We start from the raw sequence: 27,855 nt of genomic DNA, 5'->3' as shown, positions 1-27,855 counted from the left end.
TTATTATGAGCAGCAGAAGACATTTCCATCTCTACGTGCAGGTCAGGGCAGGGCATGAAACATTAACGGTGTCTGACATCAGCAATCTTATGCCAGAAGACCAGATATAGAAGAAATGCCGAAGAGGAAAGTGATGAATCTCCCAGCACGTACTTGTTGCGCTCGAATGCATACATTATTAATAATTCTTCAGTGAGCCGAGCAGAGCAATGTGGCGTAACAGTTTGTAGCAAAGCGCTGACATAAATGTGCTTACAATCAGTTCACACCAGAATCATCTTAATTTGGTCTTCATTTTCTGCACATGATAAGATGAGGATGAAAAATGTGTGTGTGCCATTTCCACAAGATATGCATTCATTGCAGATGTGCATATTGTTTGCAAAGCACAATGAAGTTATGGTTTTGTGATGCAAATTATTTGAATAATTAACCGATTGGATATACTTTTTTTTTCAATTTTGATTTAATGTCACAGCAGGAACTTTTTATATGTGTAAGATATGAGAGTAAGGCTTAAGTGAACAACATTGAAGTCTGCTATAAATCATTTAGGAGCTTGCTAAGGATTTTCCCTTTTAGTGTAATTGCATGGACACCTTTACAGGCGCCGCCACTAAAATCTGTGCCACTCAAACAGAGATCCTGCTGCACAGAAACAAACACACCTATGTGCTCACAAGGTGTGCCGAGACACAACGCAGCATCCATCACAGCTTTTCTTCTGCTCGTCTCGTCTCCTGCCGGTGTCTTGTGCACTCCTGTGTGAAGCGATGTGTGATACGGGGTCAGTTGTTCGAGGTGGTGCATCCTGTATAATAATTGTTCAAATAGGTCTGGGGGCTCAGTAGGCGAGAGAGAGCGAGGCTGTGAAGGGATCGCCGTCCTGTGCTCAGTCGTGTGCATCTCTCACAGCCAGCGTCTTTCTCCGGTGATGCTGTTGAAGACGTAGTCTCTCCCCGAGACTAGGAGGGAAAAGATAAGGAGGGTCCCACGGTCAAAATACAGGTTTTCAACAAAGATCTGGCTTCTTGCTGGAACCTGCTCAGTGATGCACAAACTCGTAAAGCAAATTCGTTCCATTTTCACCATGATAGTGGCTGCTGATTGCATTGATTTAGGAATGGGAGATATCTTGTGCTGATAGTATAATGTTGGGGTCAGTACATGGGTCATACACCAATGTGGGAAAGAAAAGAAATTTAAAAATAAAATGGATTTCTTTGTTTTCTCATGGCTATCAAGGATATATACATTCTCACTGCCAAGCACTTTATTCAGTCAAGGTAATATCATACAGTAATCATATACAGGATGGTAACTGAGAACTGCAGGGAACGAGATTATTACACAGACGAATACTTACTGGGGTCCTGCGCTCTTCCATCAAACTGCTGCAAAGACACAAACAACAAAGTCACGTACAACGCACTGACGGCCATCGAAACAGAGAACAGACACATTCAATGACATTTTCACGATGCTGAGTCTGTATCTCAAGAAGCGGCCAAATCCGGGGAATAAGTCAGTCACTGTAAGAGGGGGCTTTGTGATCACAGGAAGGCAAATGGACCGGTGATGTGGGGGGGCTCACCGAGATGTCTTCGTTTCTCTGAGGAGACTGCAGGCCCTGCGATGGCACTCTGATATCCTCAAAGGGCCGGCTGAACCATACAGAAAAGAGAAATATAAATCAATAAGAGAAGTGTAGGATTTTGTTTTGGCTGGGGGGAGGCGGGTCTGGCACCTCAGAGGACCCCCACCCCCCAACCAGAACAAAATCAAACTTCAAGACCACGTACGTATGTCTGCTCAGCCTAGAGGAAGTGGGCAGTGAGACGGTGCAAACCAATCGGCGGGGAGAGCGGACAGATTACCACGTTACTGCTCACCTCTCCTGAAGGAGCGGTTTGGCCCCTTCAGCCGGGACCTGTCTACACAATGAGGTCCTGCAAGAAGAAAACAAACCTCAGCAGACGCACTCCACAGGCCCGAACCCCATATATCACACGGACCGCTCTCTCACTGTGTGCGGTTAAACCTCACAGCTCACAAGCAGACGACCACCTCTATTGTTTAGCCATGAAGACGAATCAAAAAGGGCTTGATCGTACCGGCCGAGCACTTTCCAGAGGATCAAGGCCAGGCTGAGCAGCAGCAGGGCCCCCACCACTGTCAGCACCACCACGAACCAGGTGTCCGGGATCCACTCGTCCACAGTCAGAGTCACGATCTTCGTCTGTGGCGGCTTTTGATGCGAGAGAGAGAAAAAAAACATAAAGAGTGAAACTCCAGAGCGGGGCTTCTGGCTCTGTTCTCAGATCCCCATTTCAACGAGATTCCTCCATTTCAGCTGCCCCCCCCGCCCGGCTCAATCAAAATGGGAGGTTATCACGACACCCTTGCAGTGCGTCCACGTGATGCTTGGAGTCCAGTCTAATTCTAAAGCCTAGCATAAAAAAAGGCAGGATGTTATGACTGAAAAATAGAAATACAGACTGAGACTGTGAGAGCTGCTAGGAAAGCATGTCAGACAGCAGCTCTTAAACTCAGTTCTTCTATCCAGATATGACTTCAATTAGAGATAAGGAACGCCCTACGGATCGAAGTATAACCCTCTAAATCTTCCCCAGCATTCCCAGGGGTCAGCAGACGGAAATCTTTAGCTTCCTCCCAAGTTCAAGCCCCTGGTCCAGACAAACCTGGCTTGGCTCATGTCTTTGGCATCTGAGAGGACGGACAGTGCAGGAGACCGCAGTCCTGTCCGAGTTTCAGTTTCATAGTTACCGTGGTTGTGACCGTGGTGGTGGGTTTGGTAGTCGTCCAGGGAATCACATGCACTATCACTGTTACTGTGGTGGAGAAGACTGGAGGGCCCCAGTCTGTCACCCTGACCAAGAGCTCATAGGTCGTGGGGTCATATACACCGGGAGACTGGTACGAAAAGTCATCTCGAGAGACCAAAACATTGCCTCTCATATAGAAGAGACTGTCGGTGTTACCTGGAGGGAATGCCACAGACATCAACAAAAAAAAACATTGAGTGTTAGCACACGTATTTTCCAATCTCCACTTCCACAAAAAAGTAAATGGCAACAGTAGACATCTTTGTACAGTCACTGTGGTTACTGAGTCAAGAGCACATCATCCGAGAATCATCTGGTCCTGCAGATGCCAGTGGCAGTCTCTCCCGTAGCAGACTGCTGTACTTTTATTGTTACATTTTTTTTGTATCACTTCTCACCTCAGAAAACTCACCTTTGACTATTGAATAGTTGAGGTTATGGTCAGGGGTGTCCGTGTCACTGCAATAAATGGGAGTTATTCCTGCACCAGCACTCAGGGTAGAGTAAATGGTTTCCTCATAATATGGAGGATAACACTCCGGTGAGTTATCATTTGTATCCTGAATTGAAGAAAAACGTATTCAAAAGAGGTTGGAATTTTCAAGTCAACTGAATAAATTAGGAGCAACACAGATCATCCTTATCTAGCCCCGCTGAAGAGTCTTATAGTACTGCGAATAGTTACAACGATCACAGGAAACAGCTGAGAAAATGACTGTATACAGTGGGGGAAAAAGTATTTGATCCCCTGCTGATTTTGTACGTTTGCCCACTGACAAAGAAATGATCAGTCTATAATTTTAATGGCAGGTGTATTTTAACAGTGAGACACAGAATAACAACAAAAAATCCAGAAAAACGCATTTCAAAAAAGTTATACATTGATTTGCATGTTAATGAGGGAAATAAGTATTTGACCCCTTCGACTTAGTACTTGGTGGCAAAAACATTGTTGGCAATCACAGAGGTCAGACGTTTCTTGTAGTTGGCCACCAGGTTTGCACACATCTCAGGAGGGATTTTGTCCCACTCCTCTTTGCAGATCCTCTCCAAGTCATTAAGGTTTCGAGGCTGACGTTTGGCAACTCGAACCTTCAGCTCCCTCCACAGATTTTCTATGGGATTAAGGTCTGGAGACTGGCTAGGCCACTCCAGGACCTTAATGTGCTTCTTCTTGAGCCACTCCTTTGTTGCCTTGGCTGTGTGGTTTGGGTCATTGTCATGCTGGAATAACCATCCACGACCCATTTTCAATGCCCTGGCTGAGGGAAGGAGGTTCTCACCCAAGATTTGACGGTACATGGCCCCGTCCATCGTCCCTTTGATGCGGTGCAGTTGTCCTGTCCCCTTAGCAGAAAAACACCCCCAAAGCATAATGTTTCCATGATTGATTGATGCCAAAGAACTCGATTTTGGTCTCATCTGACCACAACACTTTCACCCAGGTCTCCTCTGAATCATTCAGATGTTCACTGGCAAACTTCAGACGGGCCTGTACATGTGCTTTCTTGAGCAGGGGGACCTTGCGGGCGCTGCGGGATTTCAGTCCTTCACGGCGTAGTGTGTTACCAATTGTTTTCTTGATGACTATGGTCCCAGCTGCCTTGAGATCATTAACAAGATCCTCCCGTGTAGTTCTGGGGTGATTCCTCACCGTTCTCATGATCATTGAAACTCCACGAGGTGAGATCTTGCATGGAGCCCCAGACCGAGGGAGACTGACAGTTATTTTGTGTTTCTTCCATCTGCGAATAATCGCACCAACTGTTGTCACCTTCTCACCAAGCTGCTTGGCGATGGTCTTGTAGCCCATTCCAGCCTCGTGTAGGTCTACAATCTTGTCCCTGACATCCTTGGACAGCTCTTTGGTCTTGGCCATGGTGGAGAGTTTGGAATCTGATTGATTGATTGCTTCTGTGGACAGGTGTCTTTTATACAGGTAACGAGCTGAGATTAGGAGCACTCCCTTTAAGAGAGTGCTTCCCTTTAAGAGAGTGCTCCTAATCTCAGCTCGTTACCTGTATAAAAGACACCTGGGAGCCAGAAATCTTGCTGATTGATAGGGGATCAAATACTTATTTCCCTCATTAACATGCAAATCAATGTATAACTTTTTTGAAATGCGTTTTTCTGGATTTTTTTGTTGTTATTCTGTCTCTCACTGTTAAAATACACCTACCATTAAAATTATAGACTGATCATTTCTTTGTCAACATACAAAATCAGCAGGGGATCAAATACTTTTTTCCCTCACTGTACATTATACAGCAAACCATTTAAAATGAATATCTTGTCAGAGGAGTCCAATTGACTCAAACACAGCACCCCAAAGTGTAAACAGACATGCATGTTCAGCACATGGGTCCTATTACTGACCCCGCAGGGTGTGTTTTTATTCATTTATTTTCCTTACCACGACAAAGACTGTAAGAGTGCAAGTGGCCGTCTTCTGTATCTGGGGGTCTGGGGCGGTGTACTCGTTCATGTCCACAGCCTGTATCTCCAGTGTGTAACTCGCTATCTTTTCATAGTCCAGGTGGGAAAGGACATGGATCTTACCTGCAGACAAACAAAGACTTTCAGAGGCACGCTTTGCCATTGACATTGTTCCTGCAGGGTGCACTGCATTTCACAAGAGGCTAGTGCTCCTGTCTGGCTTTCTGCCTAATAGGAGTTAATGGGATAAACCTATTGTTTCATATGTATGCATTGTAAGTATGTATGTATGTATGTAGGTATGAAATGTATGTTTCCACAAGAATGCTGAGAAAGCAGAATATATGACTGTACACTGCTCTTGAAGTTAACTCAACACCAAAACCACTGTTTTAACCATAGTTCTACCATACTTGCAGGTTCAGTACTTACTTATTTAAAGCTATGCATATTTGCCCAAGACCTGTATATTGTACGCAATAAACTGCGATGCACTGTGTGTTCTGACACCTTTCTATCAGAACCAGCATTCACTTTTTCAGCAATTTGAGCTACAGTAGCTCGTCTGTTGGATCGGACCACACGGGCCAGCCTTCGCTCCCCACGTGCATCAGTGAGCCTTGGCCGCCCATGACCCTGTCGCCGGTTCACCGCTTTTCCTTCCTTGGACCACTTTTGATAGGTACTGACCACTGCAGACCGGGAACACCCCACAAGAGCTGCAGTTTTGGAGATGCTCTGACCCAGTCGTCTAGCCCTCACAATGTGGCCCTTGTCAAAGTCGCTCAGATCCTTACGCTGCCCATTTCTCCTGCTTTAGACATCAACTTTGAGGACAAAATGTTCACTTGCTGCCTAATATATCCCACCCACTGACAGGTGCCATGATAACGAGATTATCAGTGTTACTCACTTCACCTGTCAGTGGTCACAATGTTATGGCTGATCAGTGTATATATATATAGTGGCACAGTGCTGGGCAGAGCAGGGAAAAGACATCCTGCCTGGCACCACATTTCTCAGATGCCCTGGTGAGATGACTCTTGCAGGGGAAGCACCTGGCTGGCTCCTGCATAAAGGCAGGAAGTTGGAAGTTGGCATCCTTTGTTGTTGGGAAGGCAGAAGGAGAGCCAGGTTGGAAGAGCAGGTGTGAGAGGAACAGAGAAGAGAAACTGAGAAGGCAACTGTGATTGATTGACCTTTTGCGTGGACTGGGACTTTGATTTCACCACCTCCCCAGTGTATAATACATATCACATCCTCTAACATCTCCCTGCCTGTGTGTTGCTTCTTCCTAGACGCTGCCTATATATCGAGCCCCGGCATCGTATCCAACCCCACACGGGGCCACAATATACAATATGTTTTTTTCTTCTATCCCGTTGAAAGCACTAGAAACAACCTGAAAAGCCTGTATGAAGCCTGTGAGAAGAGACTGTTGTTGATTTATTCGGTTCTCATATTAATCTTAGAATCAAATAATGAACACAAAACAATTAGAACAAAAAGAACAAAACCACAAAATTAAATAAAGAGGTAACAAGCCAAACTGACACTCACCAGTATAAGGGTCGATGTAGAATTTCAGGGGATTGTTACCAGCTCCCCCTGTTATACTGTACAACACGTTATTAAAGGGCCAGTCCTTGTCTGTGAAGTTGACCCAGCCGATGACTGTACCCAGAGGGCTGTTCTCATTCACATACATGTTGGAGCAGTTGATGAACTTGGGGCCAAACTCGTTCACCGGCGTCACTGTTATGTAAATCGGGATCGTTGCTGAAAGATTTCACAAAGAATAATTATATTACAAACTGTGTTGTGCATCTCCCTTAAAACCTTCAACTCCGCTTACACAATAAAGTGCTACAGCATCAGTCCACTCCTTAAACCACTCCAGGGATGAACAACACAATTACATCCATCTTGATTTAAGCTAACAGAAAACGTAGAAAAAGTCAAATATTTCCATATATATATATATATATATATATATATATATATATATATATTAGTTTCATTTAAAGAGACATCTCTTAATTTTGGATAGGAACTGAAAGTCACAATAATTACTTTGATCAGTTTAAATGACTATTTCCAATAAATGGACTTACTTGTTAAAGGAGGCTTCCCATTATCTGTGACTATGATACTGGCCGTGTACTGAAAATTATTGTTTCCCACTTCATATGAGTCATAGTCCAACATGTTCTTCAACTGGAGGAAATAAACAGAAAGACTTTTCTATGTGTGTTTGAGGGTGAATTATCTCGCTATAGGTCTCCTCTGCGCAGTTATTGGGACTATTCTCGGCATTAGTTTGAGATTAAACAAACAGAGGCATTCAGACCAGAAAGATGTGTTTGAGGATTCTGAGATTCAAACTAAAAAAGTATGGATAATAACCCAGAATACCTGTGACAGGAAACAACCAACAGGAAAATTATGACTTCAGAAATGTTAAGTAATTACTATGAGGTGAGCAAGAGCAGACATGCATGTATTACCAGAGACCAGTAGGATATGTCTATCTCTCTCTATATATATTGCAGAGTAAACGGGTACTTACAGTTAAATTGCCCCCGTGTATAGGAATGCTGAACGTGTCTTTGGAGTAGCCGCCAGCAAGGATAGTATAATTGACTATGCTGCCCGTCACGTCAGGGTCCACACACTTCACTGAGGTAATAGATGTTCCTGCAGGTTTGGACTCACTCAGTGACATTCTGTTTATCAGCAAAAAACAACCTATCAGAACTATTAACCTTTAATACCTGGAGCTTTTACTACTACCCTCTAGGATGGTCGAGGATTTGATTTAATTTGAGATATCTGCAATAAATAGAGTTTAATGACATTAAATACATTTGTGAATCACATTGTTCCAGATGAACGCCGTAAGTAACTGAAAATACATGAAAGTGCTCAAATACAGGAATCTCACGCAATGAGAGCTGGGGTGCAGTAGGGAGGCATGTCATTGACGTCCAGCACTGTGATGGTGACGGTCGCTGTGGCGCTGACTCGCTTGATCGGGTTGAAGGCTCGCACCACCAGCAGCGTGAAGTTCAACTGCGGTTCTCTCTCCAGGTCCAGGTTGTAAGTGGTTCTGATCACTCCCGTTTCTGGAGAGCAGATACAAGGATTAGCCAAGATTATTATATTATTCTGATATTATATCTTCACGCACAAACACACAAAAAGGTTTTGTACGTAAAAATCTTACGTCCAGCGATTTGGAAAGCATAGGGTTCACTGGAGGCTTGGGGAATTATCTGGTAGAATATCGGTTTTGTTCCTTCAGCTGAGACGGTCACCACATAAGCGAAAGGTCCGCTGTTTTCAGAAATACGAGCACTAATACTCTGATTGCCATTCCTGTGGAGCTCAAAGGAAAGACAGTTAGCTTCTCGTCAGCTGTACCAACTCACCTGCAATGATGTTAACAATGCAAAGACATTAGCCTTCACCGAGAGAGACATGTTTATAACAGTTTTATTTGTCCTCTGAAAAATGTACAAATGTGTTTATTATCTCTCTTAAATAAAAAAAATGACCTCAATTGTTTTGCCAAATTGTTTAGTTTTTTTATAATACAGTGAACCAAGTTCAGTTCTGTAAACTATACAGAAACAAACATCACTATCTCTCTCTCTGTTATAGACACATAGAACAGTTGCCAGTCCCCAGCAGCACTTGGCCATGTCTCTGCCCAGATACCCGTGGCCTCCCTCCTCTCATAGGGCATGTTTTCATATCTAAATTACACTCACCTAAAGGATTATTAGGAACACCATACTAATACTGTGTCTGACCCCCTTTCGCCTTCAGAACTGCCTTAATTCTACGTGGCATTGATTCAACAAGGTGCTGAAAGCATTCTTTAGAAATGTTGGCCCATATTGATAGGATAGCATCTTGCAGTTGATGGAGATTTGTGGGATGCACATCCAGGGCACGAAGCTCCCGTTCCACCACATCCCAAAGATGCTCTATTGGGTTGAGATCTGGTGACTGTGGGGGCCAGTTTAGTACAGTGAACTCATTGTCATGTTCAAGAAACCAATTTGAAATGATTGGACCTTTGTGACATGGTGCATTATCCTGCTGGAAGTAGCCATCAGAGGATGGGTACATGGTGGTCATAAAGGGATGGACATGGTCAGAAACAATGCTCAGGTAGGCCGTGGCATTTAAACGATGCCCAATTGGCACTAAGGGGCCTAAAGTGTGCCAAGAAAACATCCCCCACACCATTACACCACCACCACCAGCCTGCACAGTGGTAACAAGGCATGATGGATCCATGTTCTCATTCTGTTTACGCCAAATTCTGACTCTACCATCTGAATGTCTCAACAGAAATCGAGACTCATCAGACCAGGCAACATTTTTCCAGTCTTCAACTGTCCAATTTTGGTGAGCTTGTGCAAATTGTAGCCTCTTTTTCCTATTTGTAGTGGAGATGAGTGGTACCCGGTGGGGTCTTCTGCTGTTGTAGCCCATCCGCCTCAAGGTTGTACGTGTTGTGGCTTCACAAATGCTTTGCTGCATACCTCGGTTGTAACGAGTGGTTATTTCAGTCAAAGTTGCTCTTCTATCAGCTTGAATCAGTCGGCCCATTCTCCTCTGACCTCTAGCATCAACAAGGCATTTTCGCCCACAGGACTGCCGCATACTGGATGTTTTTCCCTTTTCACACCATTCTTTGTAAACCTTAGAAATGGTTGTGCGTGAAAATCCCAGTAACTGAGCAGATTGTGAAATACTCAGACCGGCCCGTCTGGCACCAACAACCATGCCACGCTCAAAATTGCTTAAATCACCTTTCTTTCCCATTCAGACATTCAGTTTGGAGTTCAGCCCTAAATGCATTGAAGCAACTGCCATGTGATTGGTTGGTCAGATAATTGCATTAATGAGAAATTGAACAGGTGTTCCTAATAATCCTTTAGGTGAGTGTATATCACTCCCACAGATCCAAGCCCAGGTCAGGGAGTGAGGCATAAGATCAGAAGTGCTGGGTCTCTCGGTCTAATTCGGAGTCACAGGGCAGCACACTCACGTGAATGAGACATTGGCGATTTCCACAGGCAGCACTTCCACAGTGAGGGTCACATTGCACAATGTACGTTTATTTTCCCCATTGACCGCTATCTGTAGGATGTGTTTCTGAGAGCACCAGAAAAGATGGAGATTGATTTTTGGGTCTGCTTTACTCTCCCATATTTAAATGCAAGCATTGTTTCTTAATAATTAAGAAAGAAAGGAAAGAAAGAAAAAGACTGAAACATGTCGAAAGTCTTGTTTATGTCTTACAATGGGTAAGTAAAAGCAATAAGCAGAGTTTATTGTCATCACATCTGAAAATAGGCATTCAAATGGAGAAAGATTGTCAGTAATAATATACACATAAAGTCCTTATTTTCCCAGTGCACAAACTCCATACAGGGGTAACTGGGTCCATGAATTCTTACATGAAATCATGTACTTCATCTCAACCTGAGAATGTGTTGCATTGAGCTGAGTGTGGATTGACAGCCGGATGTGTATTATCTCACACATGCTGTACACTGCAAACAGAGAACGCTGACCATATAGTCAAAGATTTGCAACCAAAGGCATATTAATGGTTAAAACACAACAGTAGCAATGTAGTCTGGGTACAAAGCAACTAGGTATCTGAATATATCATGTCTTAGACTGCTTGGTGCTTTTTGAGAAGGATCTCAGACTGTGAGAGAAGTCATCACTTCACTTGAAACAGACATTTCCAAGATGTTTCTGTTTTTTCATAAAACGGACAACAACACGGATAATGGCTCAAAGGGAGGTTGAGTACATAAGCAGCGCACCCCCCTCCATTACAGATCTTTCTTCAAGCTAATTCTCAGTGATTTGAGTGGCCTTCAGCAATGGGGCCAATTTAGGAGTCAATGAAGTAAATAAATGAACGATTGGTGTAAGGGCTGCAATGAAATTGGAAAGAAATGTCACCATTGCCCGGCTCTCCAGTTGATCGGAGGAGAATACAGCCCCTAACATGTGACACTAGTCTGAACAGCGCTATTCAACACAGATACACTTCTGTTTCAACTTTCAGTCTTGCTGGTGGCACTATAAGGACCATGGGCTCAGTTTATGCTCAAAGACTAAGATCAAAGAGCGATCAGAGCTCGATTGACAGTCTTAAAAACAGGGATTGGGGTTATCCCTTTAAATCTGGACAAACGTGTCTAACGAACGACGAAAGCTCTGTGTTGTCATTGAAGACTGGTACCAAGTTTTGTATTAAAACTGACAAACACAAATCATCATGTAAAAGTTCCTCATCTACGCTTTTGAAACTGTTTTAACGTAAACCATTTATTTATTCATATATCTAAATACATATGAGTAATGAAAAAAACAGAAACAGCCAGACAGCTGAAGAAAGTTATGTAAGTGAAAGTGATCTTCTTACCCGGGTGCTACTGAAGCCCGTAGTACTTGATACCATGCCTTGCTGGTTTATTGTAAATGTTGTGTCGGGGGTCATTGAGTACTGTAAAGGAAAATAATCAATAAACACACTCACAATAAACATTTGATGCCTGCAATGTCATATGAAAGGATTTAAGACTGCAAGGAAATAAAGGATTTAAACTACAGGCTACCACTATTACTACAAACATAAGTGACAATAACACAGTCATGTCCACAATTAACCATCAGTTCTCCTGGTCTTACTGAGTAGTTGCCCGGATTGGGGTCAGTGGGATTCACCAAGTAAATGGTGGACAACGGAGGGAGGTTCTGCAGCACCTGCACTGTGGCTCCAGCTGACGAGCAAACGCACAGAAGGGATTTGGTAAAGGCAAAGCACGTACAGGAGCCTCTTGCCGTCTGCAACACGCTTGTTCTTTGGCAGAGACTTTTAAGTTGAAACATATTTGTATGCAACTATAAGGAAGAACATTAATCATAATAGAAATAATGGTAATAATAGTTCTCTGAAAGACATACATGATGTCAATTAATTGCTGTTGATATTAAACATAAAGCTGTATATAACAGGCTGACACTGGATGGAAAATTGAGTATTTCCAATGGTTTGACCCACCTGCACTAGAAAACTGGGCATCGCAGTATGGGTCTAGAGAGGAAACACATTGAAACAGCATAAGAAAGCAATGCCCTTAATCAAGTCAAAATCATGTTTGTAAGTCTACTTCTCATTTCATCATAAAAATGATAAATGAACAAAATAAGCATCAAATAAAATCTTGTTTATAAAAGAGGGGTGTGAATACTGTACTGTGTGTGAATGAGGGTAAAACCTTACTTACACGATGCCTGGGTTCTCAGTCCAAACACTGGATATGGAAAATAAGTAAATCACGATTAAAACACAGATTTCCCTTGAGAGGTGCCAATGAACACATATATATATATTATCTTACCTGATAAAAGCAAGGTGAATGACTTAAAGCAATATTTCATTTTGAATGCATCATAACTAAATAACAAAAAACAAATGCTTTTCCTAAAAACACAAATAAGCATTCAGTCGGTACAAAGTCACACTTAAACCTCCTGTTGAAAGATCACCCAAGATGTAGCCTTAATGTGAGAGATAAAAATGACATCATTACAGTTGAATTCTCCCCGATCTTCTCTCAAAGACGCTGATTGAAACTAGCAGTGAGTAACACGACCTGCAAAGCTGACTTGAACACAATCAAATATTGAAGAGGCCACTTAAACACGCACCTTGAATCAGTAACAGGAGGACCGAAGCGTGGGCCGGGATCGTGGCAGCCCTCATATCGAGCCGCGGATCGAAAAGTGTGGAGAGCAGAGATGGGTCGGGTTAGCTGGCTGGTCTAGTATGAACCACCGAAGGCAAACAGGCTGAGAGGGGTTGCTACGCTTTGGGGAGAGATGGATACTGGTGTACACACGTACACAAACACACACCTGAGTAAACAGCTGGGCACCATACCTCACTCAAAAATAAACCCACACGACAAACAACACCCAAATCGCTGTATAAATAGTATTCACTCTTTCCTGGTGCTTTAAAGCTAGTTTGAGATCAGTATTTTCTTATCACAGAGAACAAAAGGAGCTCCGATTCAAACAGATGCCTGCCTCACAACGTGCCCCTGTCAACCGTACACAAACGCCACTTCTTGGACTGGGATTTCTCCAGTGTTACACAACCTAGGGAACAGTTTCCAGCTCACTCGTGCTTATGAATAAGTGATGAAGAAGAGGTGGGACAGAAGGACACAAACTGTCCTTTGTGTTACCAAACACGAGTTCCCTTTGTGTGGCACTAGATTTGACTAGATAGAAGCCAATGTACGAACAGAATGTCTTTCCACCTTTCCAAGCGTAACACAAACAAACACAAGAGACTGGCAGAGATTTACCCGTTTATTTATTCTTCATTGTTAGAACAGTCAGAAAGAGAGTACATTACAACCCGCACCCAAACCCACACAGTTTATTCCCCAAACGATCATTTAAACACAAGGAGTCGTGTTGGCCGAAAGGTTTATAGTAGTGTCTTTGTGTGAGGGTGTCAGAAACCGTTCACACAACATTGGAAGTGTTGACATGGAAGCACAGTGTTTTGAATGGCACAGAAACAGCCTTAAAAGATGTAGATTACGATCACGCTTGCATTTGATATATTTCTCGTTGCATAAAAATGTGTTTCACGAGTGACTGCCTCCCTATTTTCCTTCTCCTTCGTTTCCTAACCGGACACGTCCACTTTTCCCCCTCGGACGAACACACAATTCAAAAGCGACTGGAAACCAGAAGGTGGACTGGAAGGTGCAGAACCGACGTGTCCCCTCCTGTAAGAGTCGTGCACACCCTGCCGAGCGTCACACTGGTTTGAGACCCCGGAGAAGCCCCCCAATGTGGCGCGACTGCAACTTCTGCACGGATTTAAAGAGCAACGGGAGGGAAGTTGTACCCCACACTGAACACCGCTGGAGAAAATGAAGAGACTAACATAACCGACGGAGGACAGCAGGCAGAGAAATTAGAGGAAATGAGGAAGGTAGGGGAGGACACACTGGAGATGACAGTTCCTCTTCCAGTTCTCCCCCCCACATCACAAGGCGCGGCCCACATATCACAACACGCAACCGTTCCACAGCGCCTGGTACTGGTTCTCAAATCCTCTTCCTCTCTAAGCTGGGCTGTTTAAATGGATTTTGTTTTTTATAGGTGGCGCTTACATAAAAGCCCACTGTTTAGATATTTTAAGGAGGGGAAGTGAAACTTTGAGGGTGACACAATGACACAATTCACTTTTCTGGAACTTTTCAGTGAAAAAACAACATCAAGGTAAAGGATTTTAGTACCGTCACAAAATCTGCACGGCTAAAACTAAAAATAATGATCGTATGTGTGTATTTTTCAGCTGCTACTTATGATGCATTAAACGTGTCCAGGAGACCACAAGTGCAGGTGAGGCTGTCAGAAATAAGCAGAAGTGGCTTTTGATCAAATGTCAATCTGCAGTTTCAGTACCGTAACGCTGCCGTCTATGCCACACGGAGCTTTGAGTGTTTCCTACCAGTGCCGTAGTGTGCAAGATTAAAATGTACAGGCCATCACAGAACAAATCCCAGCGGCATGAACGCTTCCTCTGACGGTATTTTACAGTGTTAATTTAAAAGATTAAACCCACAGCCAATAAGAGTGTAACGAGTAGAGAACAGAGAAACCGTTTTCGAGCGCGTTGGGTGTGAAGTCCGATCATGGGCTCGACGTCGGAGAGGTGAAGGCGGGCCCTTTGGATCCGGTTAGTGCTGCGTTATGAGAGAGATAGAGAGAGAGGAGGCGGCGCCGGTCAGACGGACAGGTGCTGGATGATCCACAGGGCGATGTTCATGAACCCGTCCGACTCCGCATCCACCTTGGAGAGGGAGTGGTTGTTACCTGGGTACCACAGCAACCTGAAACACATCGAGCACGAATAATTAAGTGATGCTACCTATGTTGCTCAGAATTGCAGACCCTCTATCCCAAGGGGCCCAACCTTGTTCCCGGGGGCCTCAATCCTGCAGGTTTTAAGGGTCTTTCTAAATCACCAATCACTGGATGCCTTGAACACGGGGACGTTCTGCCTAATTAAGATCCACAACTGGCTCAATTAAGCAGTTAACGGTCTGGATAGAACAAAACCCCCGTCGTCCCCGTGGCCCCCCAGGGACCAGGGTTGGCTGCACTGGCTCCATCACTGCCGAGTGGCGCACACTCACCGGACTGTAACATTCGAGGCTTTCAGGGCGCGGTAATACTCCAGGCCCTGCTTGCTGGGAACGCGACGGTCTTCCTCTCCCAGCGTTAGCAAGACGGGCGTCTTCACCTGCAGAGGAGACGGCAAATCACACCCGGCACACGTCAACAACCACAACAACACAACCAACAACCGCAACAACACAACTCTGCTTTTCGAACGCGATGGAGGCGCGTGGTGGGGGGCTCCCTGACCTGCGGGACGTATCGGATCGGGGATTTCTGCAGCATCTGTCCCCACACAGCCGGATCGGGCAGCGTGTCGGTCCTGTAGGGAAAGCCTGCCTCCACCATGCACCTGCGGAGCCGGAGACGGAGAGGGGGTTATGCCTCTGATAAAGCAGTTCAAGAGGGGCCTCGACGTGTCCCTCGCACGCGGCGGAGGTTAATCTGAGACACAGGGTCTAGTCTGGCTGGAGGGACGTTACATTTTCTGCTTTTATTTCTACTATTATAACTGATTGAGATCGCACTTAAGCATGAGAGATGGGTATTTTCATCAGAACAGCCCGACACACAAACTCTAGTGATGAATCGCACAACCGAAGGATGGATGGATGGATGAATGAATTCATGAACACTGTTCCTCATTACCAGTCGGGGATATCGGTGCTGCCGATCATGGAGGCCAGGTTGATGACCGGGTTCCTAGCCACGCAGGCCCGGTAGGAGTCGGGGTACTGTCCAATCAGGTGACAGGCCAGGAACCCCCCGTGGGAGCCCCCCACCACGGCCACCCTGCGCTCGTCCAGGGGCTGCGTCTTCAGGACGCTCTCCACAGCGAACTGCAGTGAGGGAGGGGGCACAGGGGAGAGATGCACACAAAAATCAATCGCAGAAGAAGAATAAAACACAGAAACGCAACACAAAGGAGGCAATGGCTTCACCTGCACATCCTTCACATCCTGGTGGCCCACGTTGCCGGGCAGAGAGAGGATGCTGTCTTGGCCGTATCCGATGGATCCCCGATAGTTGACTGTAAAACACACAACGCACAGACAACAGGCCGTGAAACATCCACAGCTGTGTTGTACGTCGCTGTACCTAAGGCCGTGTTATTTGTGTATGGAGAACACGCAGCTCAGGAGCGGAGCTGGCTGGTCTGCTCACCTAAAAGCAAAGCGAACCCCATTTTGCAGAGCGCTGCGGAGGACAGGAGCCACTCCGCCACGATCACTGAGTGGGGCCCTCCTGTGGGGGGGGAGAGAGGGATTCACACCAGAGAGACGTAAGGATGTGAAACGGGCCCAGTGATCCTGAGCGTTACAGAACCAGGACCGCAAAAAAAACAATATCTGATGTATTTCTACAATCAACAGAGATATTAATAATGTTTTAGAGAGCCCACTGGGTCAGTACCGATCTTACCGTGTGGGGTGACTATGAGGGGCAGTTTTTCTGCTGGTTCGGCAAGTTTTGGTTTTAACAGAAGGGCTTCGTACTCCAATCCAGCTGCCGGGAATGAAAATAAACCAAAAACACAGACAGTGATCAGAGCTGGCTAAAGATAAAGATTTTAAAACAACACTTTATAGCAAAGGGAGCATCTCCCCTCCTGGGAGAATACAAACGTTCTATAGCATTCTTTTTCACCAGTAATTCAGAAATGAATGTTTTATTAGTGCAATTAGGGTTAAACACACTACAGAATAAACTGTCTGAGAGAGAGAGAGAGAGAGAATCCTCACTCACAATATGTGCTGTTCTCATTCTCAGGGGGGGGTTTGAAAGTCAACACCTGCCACTCGATGTCGGGCTGGGGGTCGCTCTTCTCTAGAGACACCCAGCTGACCCCTTCCTGTGAGCCCGCTTGGGGCAGGAAACCCACCATCTGCAAGAGAACACACAGACCTTTGCTTTACATCAACGGACAGCATCTCCCCACCGCCCCCACCCACGATCCACACACACCATCACACACAAACCGGTCCTATTTATCTGGCACTGGTGGGCCAAACCCGCAGATTTAACAGCTGGACCACTGACTGGACCCACGATGGACGGATCTCCTGGACTTAGACTCTTCCTCCTTCGACTCCAGGACTCATTTTCAAACACGTGCCAGGAATTCTAGATCACACTGTAATAGTTTGATTATATTTATTTCTTCATTTTGATACCATGGTGCTGGGTCTTACCAGGCTGTGCGGACAGTTCGGGGAAGAGCAGCCGACCACCATGAGGTCGCGCTCGACGGTCAGCAGAGTCCAGCTGCCCATATCTGACCCTGCGGAGACATCAGACTCTGGTTACAGAAGCAGCGACTACAAAACTGAGCTTCCCTACTGCATTAATCGAAAACTAGATAAAGTTATCCATTTAAGCAGTATATATGAACAGTTCTCTTTTCACCGGGTAGATTTGCACAGATTTGTTAGGATTATAATTTCTGGGCCTTTACTTTTCGATCTGAAATAAATTTCCATCCGTTCTTGTCAGTTGAAGACAATGTCACTACAGGCTACATATCATGAGAACGAATCGTTAAAAGAAGAACCCAGAGTCTGTAAGATCTTTACTTTTAGATTGACTCACCTGCTGTCAGCGACGTGACGTTGCCCGAGTTTATATCCACCTCCAGCAGATCCTTCAACAACAACCACATTTAAACAGATTTAAAAAAAGGCCCAACATACGACAGTCAACCTGAAAACTAGTTCACATCTAGTGGGGGTCTTGTTTTAGGATCTCAGTGTCATGGAGGGGAACATTTCTAAATTAGGATACATATATTTAAAAAGAGATCATTCTTTCTTGCAGTTAAAGCCGTGGCTGCCGTGGAAAATCTCTCTAATTCGACACTGAATTCAATTCTCTGCACCACGGAAAGTGAGGCTGAAAAGGGGGCTTTCTGAGATTCGGTCGCGGAGCCGGCGTTCTCACCTTCCTCCCCCTCTGAGGGGAACTGAGCAGGACTCTCTGGCTGTCAGCGGACCAGCAACAGGCCGAGAGCAGCGTGGTGTAGATCCCGGCAAAACCCCCTGAAACAAAGCAGGAGCGGCGTCGTTATCACCCCGGCCAACCTGCCTCTCTCGGCACAAGTCTGGACTGGCGCACACACACACTCAGAACTCTGTCAATACGATTTCCTTATCTGAAGCCATTTCTTTTCTCGTCTCCCGGTAAACATGCGTGATTCCTCTCACTAACATCTGACACGAGCAGATAAAGACTGATAAAGCTTTGTTTTTTAAATCATCAGTACAGATACAGTGAGGGGAAAAGTATTTGATCCCCTGCTGATTTTGTACGTTTGCCCACTGACAAAGAAATGATCAGTCTATAATTTTAATGGTAGGTGTATTTTAACAGTGAGAGACAGAATAACAACAAAAAAATCCAGAAAAACGCATTTCAAAAAAGTTATACATTGATTTGCATGTTAATGAGGGAAATAAGTATTTGATTCCCTATCAATCAGCAAGATTTCTGGCTCCCAGGTGTCTTTTATACAGGTAACGAGCTGAGATTAGGAGCACTCTCTTAAAGGGAAGCACTCTCTTAAAGGGAGTGCTCCTAATCTCAGATCGTTACCTGTATAAAAGACACCTGTCCACAGAAGCAATCAATCAGATTCCAAACTCTCCACCATGGCCAAGACCAAAGAGCTGTCCAAGGATGTCAGGGACAAGATTGTAGACCTACACGAGGCTGGAATGGGCTACAAGACCATCGCCAAGCAGCTTGGTGAGAAGGTGACAACAGTTGGTGCGATTATTCGCAAATGGAAGAAACACAAAATAACTGTCAGTCTCCCTCGATCTGGGGCTCCATGCAAGATCTCACCTCGTGGAGTTTCAATGATCATGAGAACGGTGAGGAATCACCCCAGAACTACACGGGAGGATCTTGTTAATGATCTCAAGGCAGCTGGGACCATAGTCACCAAGAAAACAATTGGTAACACACTACGCTGTGAAGGACTGAAATCCTGCAGCACCTGCAAGGTCCCCCTGCTCAAGAAAGCACATGTACAGGCCCGTCTGAAGTTTGCCAGTGAACATCTGAATGATTCAGAGGAGACCTGGGTGAAAGTGTTGTGGTCAGATGAGACCAAAATCGAGCTCTTTGGCATCAACTCAACTCGCCGTGTTTGGAGGAGGAGGAATGACCCCAAGAACACCATCCCCACCGTCAAACATGGAGGTGGAAACATTATGCTTTGGGGGTGTTTTTCTGCTAAGGGGACAGGACAACTGCACCGCATCAAAGGGACGATGGACGGGGCCATGTACCGTCAAATCTTGGGTGAGAACCTCCTTCCCTCAGCCAGGGCGTTGAAAATGGGTCGTGGATGGGTATTCCAGCATGACAATGACCCAAAACACACAGCCAAGGCAACAAAGGAGTGGCTCAAGAAGAAGCACATTAAGGTCCTGGAGTGGCCTAACCTTAATCCCATAGAAAATCTGTGGAGGGAGCTGAAGGTTCGAGTTGCCAAACGTCAGCCTCGAAACCTTAATGACTTGGAGAGGATCTGCAAAGAGGAGTGGGACAAAATCCCTCCTGAGATGTGTGCAAACCTGGTGGCCAACTATGAGGAACATCTGACCTCTGTGATTGCCAACAAGGGTTTTGCCACCAAGTACTAAGTCGAAGGGGTCAAATATTTATTTCCCTCATTAACATGCAAATCAATGTATAACTTTTTTGAAATGCGTTTTTCTGGATTTGTTTGTTGTTATTCTGTCTCTCACTGTTAAAATACACCTACCATTAAAATTATAGACTGATCATTTCTTTGTCAGTGGGCAAATGTACAAAATCAGCAGGGGATCAAATACTTTTTTCCCTCACTGTATAACCGAGTAAACACCAATGCATGAATGACACAAGGAATCAGCCTATTTCTCTTCACCGGGACATGACCCTGAGCCATTATAATCCCACAACACAATACAAACACGAGCAGAAAACTGCCCCACCTTCCTGTGGCCTGTTGACCACATCCACCACCACGGACGTCTTCTTTGTGTACCAGTCGTACTGCAACGACACAATAATTCAGAACACAGCAACACACAGGGGGGAATATGCTGAATACAGATGTCAATTAACCACTAAATGCCCTTCTCTCCGGGAACACTGACCATGCGGAGCCGGCTGCACTGGTGGTGCGGCCCGAACACCCCACACTCCAGGTACACGATGCGGCAGTGGTCCGGACTGAGGCGGGGGGAGTACACGGCGCTGTTGTCTGAGGAGAGCTGCTCTGCAACCACGAAGTGAGAAACCATTAGTGCTGGGAGGCGTCTGGTCTGAATAAAGGCCCCAAAATGGTGCCGGTATAACCCTGGCGCTCTTCTGTGGATTACAGTGTTGAAAACAGAAAAGGAATAACATTCTCTTGCTATATCCCTCCATTTTTTACACAGTAAGATATTCGATACAACATGTTCTAGAAAATCAAATGTCTCAGCCGAGGGGCAGAGCACACAACAGAGATCTGAGCGAAGCAGAGACACGAAACACAGAAAATGAACTCACCACATTTGCCACCTGTCAGATCCACGTAAAACAACGAAGACCTGACACAGAAACACAAGAAAACAAACACAAGAGTCTGGTTTGAACACCCTTCACATGATTAACACTCTGAGTCACGCTATGGCAGTCAAACCTGTCCTGTCATCACTGGCATATGCCCCGGCAGGATGGGCCACTCTACCTTCTATCCTCTCTACCGTTTCTTCCCTCGTTCTGCTCCGTTTCTTAAAAAGAAAACGGCACATGCACGGATCGCAGCCTGAAACTAAACCAGCTGGCCTGTCAAAGGGAACCGGCACTGACCTCCTGTTGGGGCAGAACTTCAGCCCCAGTCTGAACGGCTCGTGGCACCAGCCCACAAACACCACCCCCGTGTCCCCAGGAGCCCAGAACGCCTGAAACACACAGAACACCCTGGTCAGGAGGGGGCGGAAGGTTGTGCCACCCGGTATGGGGGCTCCAAAGGGACAGAAAACGCTAAATCCCCTCGAGTGAATGTCAGCGGCAGACCTGGCCGGGCGAGATGTTGTCCGGGATTCCTTCCAGCACTGAGATGTTGTTGCTTTCGATGTCCAGGACACACAGCACCGGGATGCTCTTGTTGACTAGCGTCTCCCCCCAGTCTTCATGAAACACAAATTGGTCACCCTTGGAAAACGCACAGAAAAAAACACACATTTACATTCCAAGGCCGACTAGAGAAGAGCGTTTTAAGAAGCTTCTAACGATGGTCAACTGATAGAGGGGAGCTGCGGCTGGCGGAGACGGAGACAGACATGGTGTCCCGACAGTGAGGGCGCTATATCCGTGTTTGAATCACCGTGAAAGAGACTTTACGTTTGGCCACAACATTGAGTCAACTGAATGTCATAAACAGGAAGTAAACATTGAAAATGCCGCTGCACTACCTTCACAGTTTCTTCCTTCTCGGTTTTCAGGGCCGCATCTTCATCGCCCAGAGAGCTGGTCTCTGGCGATTCCGTCTGCCAGGAGGAAGAAAAAGAAAGAAAGAAAAACGAGTTAAACAGGTTAAAAAGGATGAGCTACTGTAGGTCACACTTCAAATGATCTGTCGTCGTTCTCATTGCAGTTATTATCTTATTCCAAACTATTATCTATAAGGCTGCACATTTCAAAGAAAGGGGAATATATGATAACAGGACATTTTCTTCTCCTGTCTCTGCTGCTCAAAGGAAATAAACACAGAGAGGGACGGGGGTGAGGACGGTTGGCAACATGAACACAAACCGACCTGGAAAAATGACTCTTTCTTGGGCCTCTTCTTCTCGGCCACGTAGAGGAGGTGGGTCTCCGAGTGGGACCACACCAGGCAGCCAAACTGATCTGAGAGACACAGACAGACACAGAAAGGACTTTCTAAAAAACAAAATCACAACTCTGGAGATTCCCTCCAAACTGCCTGGAAACCTGCCACCAAAACCACCACAGAAATCTCAGATCCTTAAAAAAAACCCACCGATAATAATAAAATACCATTTGAAAGATGTATCTGCATGTTTATGTGTTGTGAAGTGACCGACATGGAGTGATCTCAGGAGTAAGGACCGGATGGAGGAAATAAATGTTCAAAAATCAAAGATGTAGAATTTATTTTTAAAAACAACAAGGGGTAACAAAGTCCCCTTTTCAGAAAAAAGGCTTGAGGCTTCAGATTGGACCTCTCAGAAATAAAGCAGCTGATTGTGTGACGAGAAACGAGACAAACAATGAGTAGAACATTGTCTGGTTTTCTCCCAGAAAGGATACTCATAAGTTGACCAAACTGGATGCCTCAAGGTCAGTATGTTCTAGTTTTGCTTTTTAGCCAGATGGAAATGACTAAATGGCCAAAATGAAGTGTTTGGCAACAAGGTTCCAAAATGGAGGAGGTAATGCCGCCATTTTCTCTCTCGATACCTCCTCCATTTTGGAACCTTGTGAAACAGTGTCTAGAAATGAAAAAACACAGGCCTCTTACCATCTTCATACACCTTCCCGTGCTTCTTCAGTGCCGTCAGATTGATGCTCTTCACCTTGCAGTTCTTGCTCCAGATCTACAAGGAGAAACCGACTAAAGTGAGCTGGGACCGACAGGCACAGGTGACCAACTCAGAGGGGGAACAGAGAGGAGAGGCTCTTCAACCCGTGACATGAGAGAGCGTTTACCTCCAGAAACTGCTTCTCCTCGGCCTTGACGCTGCAGTCCCGGATCACGGCTTTCAGACCTCCTGATGGGGAGTCGGAACTCAGCAGCCTGAGGACACCACATCCAAACCAGACTCAATCAATGAATAATCAAATAAGAATCTGTTCAAATCTGTTTCCCAACATCTTCAAGCCTAAGTTCTGACATAAAGTGTTCTGTTGCAAACCAAACACACCCACCCACCCAATTATGAATGTTGAAACAAACCTCTCTCTCAGCGAGAAACCCCAGCAGATCCTGGTATACAGTGCTGTGCAATTCTGGTAGGAATTGTGTGTTTATGTAGTATTTTGTTCCTCGTGTAAGTCCAAACTTCCATGGCCCGCCCCGAATGAGAACATTTGAGAATGGTATGTTTTAATTAGGGGGCAGGAAACTCATCTGGAAACACTTCTACAGATAGTTCTCAAACATGTACAACACTTTAACAACACACAACAGCACTTGGGGGCTTCTATGTCTTCCATTTTCTAATATCAAGTACAGTTAACTGTGTTACATACAGACAGGTGACAAATTAAAGGAAAAGCCTGAATAAATGAGTGGAGGAACATAACGAATGCAGACGCCTCCAAACAGGTGTACTGCATTATACAATTAAGCAATTAACATCCTATCCTGTTCTGTGGCATGTATACAAATTCTGAGCAGGTCAAGCTGACCTCGGTTTTGGATCAAGAGGGCAAGAGGAAAGGATCTAAGTGACTGTGAAAGAGGGGGCATTATTGGGGCACGAATGGCAGGAGCTTCAGTCACACAGACGCTCAACTGTCTCGTGTTCTGGACAAGTGGGTGAGTGCATGTGTGGGACACCAAGAGAACGGGACAGGCCTGACTGCTGGACCCCTACAGTGAGGGGGTCCAGAGGCTCTGTTATGCTGTGGGGGGCATTTTCCTGGCATGGTTTGGGTCCACTTGTCCCCTTAGAGGGAAGGGTCACTGCAATCATGACAAAATTATTCTGAGTGATCACCTTTATCCTATGGTGACACATTTCTCTCCTGATAGGAGTGGTCTCTTCCAGGATGACAATGCCCATCCACAGGGCACGAGGGTCACTGAATGGTGTGATGAGTATGAAAATGATGTGAATCATAAGCTATGGCCTTCAGTCATCAGATCTCAACCCAATCGAACACCTATGGGAGATTCTGGACCGATGTGTTAGACAGCGCTCTCCACCACCATCATCAAAACCCCAAATGAGGGAATATCTTTTAGAAGAATGGTGTTCATCCCTCCAGTAGAGTCCAGAGACTCGTAGAATCTGTGCCAAGAGCATTGAAGCTGTTCTGGGGCTTACCTTACTGAGACACTTTATGTTGGTTTTTCCTTTAATTTGTCACCTGTCTGTATATGGCTCTGGATTGTATTCTGACCAGAGGACCTTGAAGTTGAGAAGAAAAAACAGCACATACTCTCCCTTGATCTCGGTGCAGTTTCCAGATGGTCCCGAAAACACCACAGACTTGTCATCGTGAAACACAATGTACTGCCTGCAGAACTTGACGCTCTCGTTGCGTTCCAGGTCACGCTGACTCCACTCTGAAACGGGAGGAAGACAGTTCTGTCAAAGGAGACTCTTTGAAGAACAAGGAACGGTGAGTTATAAACAGGTCCTTGGAACAGGAATGTAATTCCCCCTTTGCTCTTCGATGGGGGGCATGGTTTAATCCTAAACTGGGCCCAGTCCAAGGTATTTCCAAGATACTGTCTGGCATGGCTGGTGCAATGCAAAAAAAAGTGAAGAGAAGCAAAACTACCCACATTTGATATTAAGTTTTATTCTGATTAAATGAATTAAGATCATACAAATATCAAGGGGAAATGCCATTTTGTGTTAGTAAACAATGTGAGAAAGGTACTTCACCTGTGTAGATGTTGCAGTATTTTCCACCATACTGGGAAGTGATCACTGGGCCAACTGTGGCTTTCGACAGGGAGGGGAACTGACTCTGCTCCCTGTACAGACTGGCAATCTCTTCAGGGTTAGTGATGATCTATCGCATAAAAAACACAACACAGTGAAAAACAGGTCAGTGTGACACGTCTCCCTTTGCAATGCCACAGCCTCTACATTGTCACAATTGTAAGTCACCCTGGATAAGGGCGTCTTCTAAGAAATATAACAATAATAATAAATGTATAAGATTTAAAAAATGTAGAAATCTGAAACTTGCAGTGGCCAGTATCAGAGGAAACAACTATAGTAAATATTATTTATAAGTTACTCCATACATACAGTATGGTTAACATCAAATCCAATGATGGATACATACCCAACATGTATGTGTAGACAGCTACATGTCTTTACATTCATTTGTTGATAGCTACACATCTTTACGTACATGCGTTGATAGCTACATGTTTACACAAGTATTTATAGCTACACATCATTACATGCATGTGTTGATAGCTACGCATGTGTCCATGCATGCGCTGACTGCTACACTAGTGTATACACGTGTTAATAGCCACACATCTTCAGATGCATGCATGCATTGATAGCTACACTAGTTTCCACACACGTGTTGATAACTACACGTTTCCATGTATGTGTTGATAGCTACACATCTTTGCATGCGTGTGTTGATAGCTACACATGTTGACATGCATGTTTAGATGACACAGTGATCGTTTTCTGTGTGACCCGGAAGAACAGGTCCCGTCACTTTGCGTGGACAATGACGCACAGATTCACGCCGCTACTTCATCAATCTCTGCCAAAGTTTTCAAATGCGGAATTATTTGATCATAGGTGTTATTACTGGTATTCGTTACACTTTGCAGAGTCGCAGACACACAGACTTTGAACCACACAACACAGATCTGTAATCATAATGTTCCTTATTATGATACTCCTACAGACTGTACTGTAGTCTGTCAGCTACCGGAGTCTTTAAAAGAGTCACCGGCAGTGTCCGTATATTAAACGGGACCTCCCGGATCCACCTCCACATACCTAATTCAACACTATAATGTATAAACGCAACAACAGGCTTTTTAATATCCGCACTCCGGTCACTCTACCTGCGCCTCCATAGTGCTGTCAGAGTCTAAACACGCTTATACCAAATGCACTTACACGGGGGTGTGCAATTCATTGTGTTAAACCTTTACTCCTGTCGTGTACATTTTCGAGTGATACTTTCACTACACATCACAAACACAGTCACAGTTTTGCTCAACTGAACACAAGAAACGCTTCTTAAAGCATATACATGTATCAAATATGTGCGCAAACATACCCCTACACATAAACGCAATGGTACATGCCCACTCTCAAAGGGCGTGACAAACCAGGAAAATAAAGCCGTGTTGGCCGTACCAACGTTAAAAAACATAGGGAGAATGAAAAAGTTAAAATTATATTTTTGGCGTAAAGGGGATGGCACAAACACACACCGAGACTTAAATACATTGTTTATATTATAATGTATTAATCTGATAATTTATCATTTAAACCCTGAATCTGAATTCGACCTATCGCTCCAGTCACCATCGCCTCCCCCCCAGCAGCGGAATGGTCCAGGCGCGCCGGTGGGACGGATTTCCGTGACGCTGGAGACCCAGTGCGCATGCGGCAGAGTGGTCGTGTATGAGGCAGTTGCTGTTTGATGGGATTCAGAAACAACAGCAAGCAGCTCTGAAGCAGAACATTAAACACAGCAGCTAATAAAGGTCCAGCTTTGAACACATATTTTAATAATGTATGTACATATCATCAGCATCACCATCCATCTATATTAACGCAGTGCTGAACGCCTGCCCAAGAGGTCTCCACTTGCTTCAATATACAGTTTCACCTTCCATGTCACGCCTGCATGTGGTCGTCTTCATGTCTTTTCTCATCTCATGGGATCCATTCGATAGCTTCCTTCGTCCATGTTTAGTCTGTTCTTGCAATATGTCCGCACTTTCAATGATGTCCCATATATATATACAAACACACTATAAATAAATTAAAAATGATATGTGTGTATGAATAGCTTAATAGATGTCCATGTGTAATTGATATTCACCTGGACCCATAGGTGTAGGTTTAGGGGAGACACAGCCACCCCCAATGTTGATAGAACATTAAATTGCCCGCCCAATACTGTATGCCGGCTCTATAGCTGTAGGGTAGGGGGTCCCAATCCTGCTCCTGGAGGACCTCCTACCCTGTTGGTTTTTGTTCCAACCAAGCTCTTAATTACTTAATTGAATCCTTAATTGAAGCGACAATAGATTTTTTAGATTGTGTAATAAAATAGTTGGTTCTTTAATAATTGATACAATTGTATACTTAACTTAAAACCAAGACTGTTTAAAATAATTAAACGGCCCTGATTTAGGAAATTATTAATTCAATTCATTACTCCAGGACCAGGGATGGGAACCACTGGTGTAGTGGATAGGTCCCCCCAATTCTGAAACAAAGCTGTACTTTAGTTTTGCATCCGTGTGTACCATTTCTTGTGTACCAAGTTTCTGCCAGAGAGAAGGCCTCTCTGAAGTGGGGCATGGCTGGCACACGCGCAGTGCTGAGGAGATGGAGGTTGGATTGAAGGAGGGATGGCCTCTCATAGTGTG

General features: G+C 45.0%; 2 protein-coding genes across 2 annotated transcripts; both read right to left on the bottom strand.

The window, feature by feature from the left end:
- LOC136731852 (cadherin-related family member 4) lies at nucleotides 1-13,199 on the bottom strand. Its single transcript, XM_066697713.1, has 19 exons — nucleotides 13,035-13,199; nucleotides 12,611-12,637; nucleotides 12,385-12,417; nucleotides 12,012-12,103; nucleotides 11,746-11,826; nucleotides 10,348-10,454; nucleotides 8,509-8,660; nucleotides 8,227-8,407; nucleotides 7,852-8,008; nucleotides 7,397-7,499; nucleotides 6,843-7,061; nucleotides 5,260-5,405; nucleotides 3,259-3,406; nucleotides 2,788-3,002; nucleotides 2,115-2,248; nucleotides 1,893-1,949; nucleotides 1,595-1,664; nucleotides 1,367-1,394; nucleotides 1-965 (listed from the first exon to the last, which is right to left on the bottom strand). Exons 1-19 carry the CDS (start codon nucleotides 13,087-13,089, stop codon nucleotides 910-912), a joined length of 2,061 nt encoding a protein of 686 aa, XP_066553810.1. The 5' UTR covers nucleotides 13,090-13,199; the 3' UTR covers nucleotides 1-909.
- A 491-nt stretch (nucleotides 13,200-13,690) lies between these two features.
- Nucleotides 13,691-26,356, bottom strand: LOC136731836 (acylamino-acid-releasing enzyme). Its single transcript, XM_066697712.1, has 23 exons — nucleotides 26,311-26,356; nucleotides 25,151-25,280; nucleotides 24,699-24,825; nucleotides 23,241-23,328; nucleotides 23,053-23,128; nucleotides 22,327-22,418; nucleotides 21,983-22,057; nucleotides 21,585-21,722; nucleotides 21,378-21,469; nucleotides 21,075-21,115; nucleotides 20,678-20,799; nucleotides 20,513-20,573; nucleotides 18,471-18,568; nucleotides 18,123-18,174; nucleotides 17,726-17,814; nucleotides 17,280-17,418; nucleotides 16,956-17,039; nucleotides 16,698-16,778; nucleotides 16,475-16,563; nucleotides 16,182-16,372; nucleotides 15,783-15,885; nucleotides 15,551-15,657; nucleotides 13,691-15,244 (listed from the first exon to the last, which is right to left on the bottom strand). The coding sequence occupies exons 1-23, from the start codon at nucleotides 26,320-26,322 to the stop codon at nucleotides 15,139-15,141; spliced, it is 2,193 nt and encodes a 730-aa protein (XP_066553809.1). The 5' UTR covers nucleotides 26,323-26,356; the 3' UTR covers nucleotides 13,691-15,138.
- Nucleotides 26,357-27,855: the final 1,499 nt, after the last annotated feature.

Source organism: Amia ocellicauda, chromosome 3 (genome assembly GCF_036373705.1).
Source record: "Amia ocellicauda isolate fAmiCal2 chromosome 3, fAmiCal2.hap1, whole genome shotgun sequence".
Classification (NCBI taxonomy): Eukaryota; Metazoa; Chordata; class Actinopteri; order Amiiformes; family Amiidae; genus Amia; species Amia ocellicauda.
Note: the sequence above shows the minus strand (reverse complement) of the source record. Positions and strands in the feature narration are given on the sequence as shown.